General features: G+C 36.0%; 1 protein-coding gene across 1 annotated transcript; it reads right to left on the reverse strand.

Moving 5' to 3' along the window:
* Positions 1–1,302: 1,302 nt before the first annotated feature.
* LOC149678999 (uncharacterized) lies at positions 1,303–7,505 on the reverse strand. The gene is made up of 6 exons (XM_089836962.1): positions 7,430–7,505; positions 6,357–6,426; positions 6,209–6,263; positions 5,386–5,408; positions 5,237–5,330; positions 1,303–1,539 (listed from the first exon to the last, which is right to left on the reverse strand). Exons 1-6 carry the CDS (start codon positions 7,503–7,505, stop codon positions 1,396–1,398), a joined length of 462 nt encoding a protein of 153 aa, XP_089693088.1. The 3' UTR covers positions 1,303–1,395.
* Between the last annotated feature and the right edge of the window lie 564 nt (positions 7,506–8,069).

The following is an 8,069-nucleotide window of genomic DNA, read 5'->3' on the forward strand; positions in this document are numbered from 1 at the left end:
GAGTTACTCGTCCAATAGGTTTCATTTCTTAAATGGTTTTTATAATATGGATTTCCAATTTTGCTTTATCTCTAATCTCGTTAGCTAAGGCTTCAAATTTATCCATTATGTTTAAATAAATACAGTCTTTAAAAAAAATATTAGCACGCTACACGATACGCCTTCGCTGTAAAAAACGTAAACATCGCCCACATGGATCAACCCTCCATGCTTGAACTTACTCAGACTAAAATTAGACCCGCCTGTTTTACTTCACTCTCCAATGCTGTGGAGCGCCGCTTCAAAAGCTCGTACTCGGTCTTGGCTGAGGTTTTAGAATTTTCTCTTCATTCACCCGCGCTCCGTTGGAAACAAATAAATCTCAACGTCACAACTTTCAGAACTAGAGGCTACGGTAAAAGGTCTGAGATAAGACCTTGATGTTAGATTATTCTCCTTGTGGTACTAGAGAATATCCCGGTAATGTACTCCATGATTTATTTTCCTATATAGTTGGAATGATTTTGAAATTACTTTGATTCATTACAGTGTTCAAACCCTTTTCGAAACCGGTTTAATTCTACGAACAATGTGGATGGCTTGTTGGAAAAACAGTGTATGTTTTGACACGGATGCAATTCCACAGAGACCACTTACGGTGTCGAATTTTTGTAACGTAATTAACGTGCTTTACTATGGATACACCATCGCTTCACTTGTTTGCTTTTTCGAGTTTTTTAAGATAAAATGCATTACCAAACCATCGCGTTACATAACTGACAAAGGAAATGGTCGTGTTGTAACATGTCGCTAGACGTGGCACTAACGTTGTTTTAAAAAAGGAAATATTAAGTTCAAGTATTTCCTTGTCAGCTTAAAGCGTGATCATACGTCTCATACACAACGCTTTTCTGAAATCTCAATTCAACAAACATTACGATTACGGTTACTCAATATAAATAGCTACGTGTGTTGGCTTGATTTAAACAAAATAAATTATCGTACGCAAATGAAGACCTATTTTTCTGGTATATCAAAGTCACTCCCTCGACATCCAACCCCAACAAATATGAAATTTGTCTAAATATTTTTTTTAAGTAGATGTGTCTTGAATACATTTCAAGCGTCTAGATTCCTAAAAGGTTATAATCTGAAACTAAGTGCGATGGCACAGATATCTGTTACAAATGTTTACAACATCGTTTTTATCACGGATATGATGTGATCCTAATGTGTTTCTGAAAAAGGCACCTGATGTGAAAAGAAAATGACTCTCAACTGTTATAGCTGAAGTGAAGCAAACATAATTGATCATTTCGGATCACAATTCAGATATGCGTGTTCGGTTTAAAGCACTAATCATAAAAGATTGAGATATATTTTTCTTGTCTTCTATGAAGCGAAGTTTTTTTTTGTTCAAAATTCCAAGTCGTTCGATATCCCTCGTAGTTTGAAGTAACCGAGAAAAATCCAGTGATCTAGGAACTTGTAAATGGCTGGGATAGACATACCTAGACAAATGCCTAAATTGCCACCGATGAGTCCAAAAATCTCCATCGTCTATTAATAATAAAGTCATATAATTATGTAGAAACCGAAATCTGCAACTGTTGCAGTGTAAAATTTATAGTTATCTTTGCAAAACCAGAAGTACATAGCTCTTTTTTTATAAGCACATTTATTAGTTTTTCTAACGAAACTTCCATCTCTAAGCAATTATGTGGAGCATTGCATAACTCTTATGAAAAATGGGATGTCACAAAAACCATTCTATGAAAGTGTTCGATTAGAGTTTGATTGACTTTTATATTAATTTGTGATCAGCTTTTAGATCATATTTATATCAAATTATTATCTGCTCCTGAATCTCACAAAAACTCTTTTATGATCTAATTTGATTAAAACAAATTGGATCCTGAACTTATTAAACGTGTGAACAAAATTCCTTGATAAAAATACTTTGATCACATCGCAATAATCAATCACTTTAAGATTAAATATTTCCATTTTGACCCTACAATTTCGTAAGAAGAGTTGAAGGAAATCTTGTGCTAGAACGTTTTATTTTTCTTTATATAATGATAATAATGAATAATTCAATCTGAATAATATTAAAGAAGATACGAAAAATTAAGTTTTCTTATTGACCCAACGTTTTTGGCCTCTCTGAAAAGGACCCCGAACCATGGTCAACCCCTATCAGATGTATCGGCCAGGTGGTACTAGTCATCATATAATCATAATGGTGTTCTCCCATTGAACTGAGTTCCCATTGTACTGAAATTCCATTCAACCAAAATTTCCCGAAATATTATCGAAACAAGCGGAATTACGGATTTCGTATCAATTTGATTTTTTAAAATCCCTTTGCTCCGAATGCAGAGTGTCTGATTTCGAATCAATGAAAGATATGCACCAACCATAATTTCCATTGATATGATACGAATGCTAGTGCTGTTCACAGGATTATGACAACTTGTATGAATTTCTTCCAGTTGAGGATGGTCAATGTTTAGGGCGAGGGCAGGAACGGAGGTAAACGAAATATTAGTGTCCGAACGATAGCTCGTTCTGTATTTGAGCTGAATCAGGTTAGGTTAGGATATGCTAGTTTTGCTTATACCAGGCTAATCTAGATTACGCGTTGCTTGTTTAGGCTTAAGGCCAGGATAGGTTAAGTCGATGTAATTACTGATTTTGCTACAAAGAGAGTTAGCTTAAATTATAAAGTTTGTTTCTCCAATTTTCTTTCCAAAATCAATAACTTTCCGCAAGTTCCCGCCTACCCTCGGCCCCTTTAGAGGCCGCGCCGGCCACGGACGCCTTAACGATACTTCCCCAATAATTTGACGCCTTATCCGATTTTTCCAAAATATTGTTGTTATTCTATGCTAAAATAATCTAGGTTTGATTAGGTTTGGTTATTTTATGCTAAAATAATCTAGGTTATATTAGGTTTGGTTATTCTATGCTGAAATAATCTAGGTTTGGTTATTCTATGCTGAAATAATCTAGGTTTGGCTATTCTATGCTGAAATAATCTAGGTTAGATTAGGTTTGGTTATTCTATGCTGAAATAATCTAGGTTAGATTAGGTTTGGTTATTCTATGCTGAAATAATCTAGGTTTGGCTATTCTATGCTGAAATAATCTAGGTTAGATTAGGTTTGGTTATTCTATGCTGAAATAATCTAGGTTAGATTAGGTTTGGTTATTCTATGCTGAAATAATCTAGGTTTGGCTATTCTATGCTGAAATAATCTAGGTTAGATTAGGTTTGGTTATTCTATGCTGAAATAATCTAGGTTAGATTAGGTTTGGTTATTCTATGCTGAAATAATCTAGGTTAGATTAGGTTTGGTTATTCTATGCTGAAATAATCTAGGTTAGATTAGGTTTGGTTATTCTATGCTGAAATAATCTAGGTTAGATTAGGTTTGGTTATTCTATGCTGAAATAATCTAGGTTAGATTAGGTTTGGTTATTCTATGCTGAAATAATCTAGGTTAGATTAGGTTTGGTTATTCTATTAAAGGTCACGTGAGAGGGTGGCTATCTATGGCGGCATACATGAAATAGAGAATGCGGTTTATGTAAACAGAGAGAAATGATGTAAGATGTAAATACCGATTATCACTGTTACGGTATGGAAACAAACGGTGCTTATTCTAAACCATTTTACCTCAATAACGACGAAATTCCAATAATTTGAAGAAGAGTAACCAAGTGATAACGTTTTACGCCATTGGACTTCAAAAGTTCAAATATTATGCATTATTTGTTCACACCCAAATGGCGTTTAAAAAAGCGGAAATAACTGCTTCAATTTGTCCCTAATATTTTTTTTCTCTTTTGAGCTTCCATCACCCTCTTCTTGTTACAACTTGTGGAAGTCTCGGTTTGTACGTGCAAAGGTACGACTGTTAAGTCTTGGACTGTTCACTACTTCGTTCGTGATTTCGTTGCCTACGGGATGAGAATTAAGGCCAGTTCTCCGTAGGGTTTTCAGACTGTATTTCTGACATTTTAGTTCGCCTTTAATATCCGCTAGGCGCGCTCTTAGCTATCCCTTCGGTGACGCGACGCTACGATTTGAATTTTTTTCCCGCCGAGCCGACGCGCTACAGGCAGACTGACTTGAAGCAACCAGGGAGCACAAATCCAAAGGAGAGTCAAAGTTAGAAGGGGGAAGGTACTTTATAACGGCCGGGCACCATGGTTCTCACGCGCACCTACCTCGCGCACACGTGATCCTTTGAGAGGGAAATTCAAAAAGGGTATACCCGAAAATACGGTTAGAGAGAAAGAGAGAGGGGGAATTAGCACGCACGCGGCACGAGTATCGGAGTGTCGCCGAAAAACTTAAGCCTCGGCCGTAATAACGTAAACAAACTTCTCTGTTTTTTTTCTCTCTCGCTTGCGCCGATTGCGCATGTGCGCCACGCTCCTAGAGAGCCAGTGGCACTGGTAACGTTTTTTAAAGGGGGCTGACGGAGAATTTGGTCTCTCCGGCTCTCCTCTATTTTTGTGCTCACTGCTATCCTCTTCTCACCCGTTTTGACTGCCTTCCCCCAACATATCTGTGTTAACTATAAAGAGACGAATAGAATATAAAACCTCTCTGGTAAAACAGTTTTAAAAAAAGGTGGGGGGTCTTTCAAAAAGAAATTTCGGTTGGCGTTCGTTTCCTAGAAAGCTATTCGGCTTTTGTTCTCTCGCTGTGTACGATTGTCGATTCACTAGTAAAATTATTATATTAAAATTTCGTGTTATTTAAATCAGAATACATCTACATGTCTGCAATATAGTTCTGCAAGATAAAATCTAAGAACATTAATAAAATTCTTAAAACCTCAATGAACCAAAGCAAATTTAAATTTATGAATGACCCCTTTAAGGAAGGATAGCAAAGAGTGCCAGCACGCGAGGAAATATATCAAAGAACGATTCTTCCCGATAGGTTAAAGTCCCCCACCTTCAGCCAAGCTTGAACTGGCCTTAATTCTTATCCCGTAGGCAACGATGATTTGATAGAGGTAGGAATGGTGCCATTTGAAATATTCATTATTTTATTTGGTCTTTTGAAAGAAAACTAAAACGTTCTACAGCAAGGCTTATCTTTATTTAAAAGATAAAGACAAGTGTTGTTTTTGTGTTGACACAATGTTTAAAAACTGATGCCACTGAATTATATCTGAGAAATATACTACGTACTTCCGGTGTTAGTTATTTTATCATCTTTGAAAAATGTTCTTACACCGTATTTGGGCTGATGATTGTAAATTAAAGATCTATACGTAAGTAAATACATATGAACAATAACCTTGTCGTCTGTGTTCGTAAAATTGAAGCTGCCAAATAGGAGGAATCAGTCACGAGAAGTAAACTTCTAAAAAGAAAACTTACCAACTTTCACTGAAACATTGCAACTGAGGAAAATTTAAATATTTTAATTTTAGCTAACTCTTTCTCTTATACGACCTATTACACCAGCCAATAATCATCTCCAACTAGTTAAAAAAACTGGTCAAATTGATCAAATCGAAATCGTTTCGGTGATCGAACGCAATAAGAAATAATCCAATGTCATTTGTGCTTTCCCATTTTATGCAATTCATGCTTATAGAATTATCTCTTGAGCCATTGCATTATGTAATCTTATGGTGTCCAAAACAGTCTTGGTTGTGCACAATCAATAGAAGGGTTTTTGGTTCGCTTAGCATTGTGCAAAGACTAGATTATTATGGTTTCATTTTCAGTTGTACCCTCAGTGCCCATTACATGTAGTCTCGTTGATTTAAAATTTTTTAATCCATATTTACTATTGCAGCATTGATAAAGTCGTGTGTGACGCTAAATACGTCATCAATATATATTTTGAAAATAGTTAGCTAAAAATTAAATTAACAGAAATGACGTTCCTGCCATTCTGGCTAATTTTCTACACAGCAACTGCAAGAACGAATAAGAGCTAATATATGAGGGTGAATGTGGTGCTAGCCCTATAGCGGCAAGCTTAGCCAGCTGTGTTATTGAAAAATCATATTTCACGGTTCCAACGGAGTCATCCTTTGCTTTAATAAATTCGAACTGCGTGTCAATTGATTAGGCTGACCAACTAGTTGCGAATAAAAAATGGCTGCTGTAAAGGCTTTTAAATTTTAAAATCGCGCTCATTCAAAAACGGTCATTCATTGTTGAAATTTATGAGTATTGCCAAAACCATTACCGCTTGTGGTAGTCCCAAGTCGTACCGATTTGATCGAATATTGTACATTTCCAGGCTATTCGCAAGGACAAAAACATTGGTAATCATGTGAAAATGATGAAAATGGTGTAGAAAGAATGCAATAGAAACATAAACCATGCAAACTTACTCGCATCTATTGGGACATTCTTCAAAGCAAGAGTCGAGATATTTAGTGTCAGAATCGTTATAGCAATGGGCTGGATAAAAAATTTTTGCTATCACGTCTTACGAGTCTAACTCTAAATTATTTTCGTGTAAACTAATTATGTGAGTGGCATATAGTGTATCCCTTGTGTAATATTCTATAAACAGCGTTGTTTATGGGAAATTATTTAAACTCCTTCTAGAGCTTATTAGATTATTGAGAGGATAAAATTTGCTCTAGAATCATGCTAGTGTCGCTGATTAGTCAAGCTAAATTTTGTTTTAGTAAATACCCTTCAACTTCAGGTTCTCTCTGAGACAAGTACTGTACCAGGAATGGAAGGGGTTGGAATGGCTTAAGGGGCTCCCGGTGTTCCCTTGATGGTGGAAACATGGCGAGGCCTTTTTTTTTTTTTTTTTTTGAAAAGTGTAGCTCCTCGGCCATGTCTGCTTAGCCATCTCCTGAAGGCGGTAAATGTCTAGTTGTTTCAAACTAGGGACCGATAGGATAGAGGGTGGAGTTAGCGGAAGAATTTTCACTTTTTTGGCAGCCAACGAAAATATTTAAGCGGGAAATAAACGTATTTCGTCAGTCTATGTTGTCGCTAACATAAAATAAGCCACGCCAGATGTTTCCAAGATCATTTCACGCCTATTATGATTTGACCTTAGCCATTCCAATTGCCCTCCATTCATTCCTGCTAGTACTGATTCAAACAAAGTTTCTAGACTTTCTGCCCAGTCTTTGTTCACCAAAGTTCTGATAACACTGGGAGAAAACTACGTTTACTTAAAACATTAATAGAGCAATTACACGTAGGCTCTTTCATAATTATGGCGTCGTTTACTGTTTTTCCTTTTTCTGGGAATAATTGGAAATAATATTACTAAATAAAATATTCGACATTGTAATCTATATTTTCCCCTTTTCTGGCATTATTCTATTAGAAGTGAAATATAAGAATATCTTTTAAGGAAACGCTTTGAGAAGTGTGAAACAAAATTAGTTCTTAGTTATAACATGACTTAAAGCTTGAGAAAGCGAGAAATTCTTACAGTAATCACCGATGCATTTTTGAGTACTTTCAGTAAGAATTTGAAATCTAGCTGGTACGCATTTGCAACGCTCCATGAGTCGGCGTTGCCGACACTTCACCAAGCAATTCTACACGTTTATATTGTAGAAATAATCAAGACTACGTCGTTTAAGTTGTAGAAATTCAACGCTTACGTATTTCCCTAAAGGTTTGGTAAAGTTACTTTCGGCCCAAGCTTTAGAATAATTTCTACAAGCCGTTCTGTACGGTGGTTCCAACAAGAAAATTTGACTCTACACTGTTAAAAATAAAGGTATTTTGAAGGTACTATAAAATACCTCCGCGACCTTTTTAGTACCCATGAACGTATTTTATTAGTTGTCTCACAGTGCGGGTATTAAATGATTTCGAAAAAGGTATTTTGGAAATATAAGGTATATAATGAAACCTTTTAGAGTTTCTGCGCTTCTGCTGGTATGTTATCGTACCCTGGAAGTAGAAAAGGACTTAATAGACTCCTTTAGAGGGAGTTTTTAGTTCCGGCGTGCTGATTATAATTAACACTACTAAAGTAAAATACATGATATAATACTTCAAGCCCAAATTCTCTAACACAAACTGTTTACTTCACCAGTAGCACTAGTAATGACAGCGTAGAA

This window comes from Phalangium opilio, unplaced genomic scaffold (genome assembly GCF_054372755.1).
Source record: "Phalangium opilio isolate 3A_F unplaced genomic scaffold, DU_Popi_V2 ptg000042l_1, whole genome shotgun sequence".
In the NCBI taxonomy this organism is placed as follows: Eukaryota; Metazoa; Arthropoda; class Arachnida; order Opiliones; family Phalangiidae; genus Phalangium; species Phalangium opilio.

Coding starts and splice junctions, on each gene's coding strand:
- LOC149678999 (XM_089836962.1), bottom strand. CDS start 7,505: ATGGAGCGTTGCAAATGCGTACCAGCTAGATTTCAAATTCTTACTGAA. Junction 6,427..7,429: donor AAAATGCATCGGTGATTACT/GTAAGAATTTCT, acceptor TTTTTTATCCAG/CCCATTGCTATAACGATTCT. Junction 1,540..5,236: donor ATCATCAGCCCAAATACGGT/GTAAGAACATTT, acceptor TATTATTAATAG/ACGATGGAGATTTTTGGACT.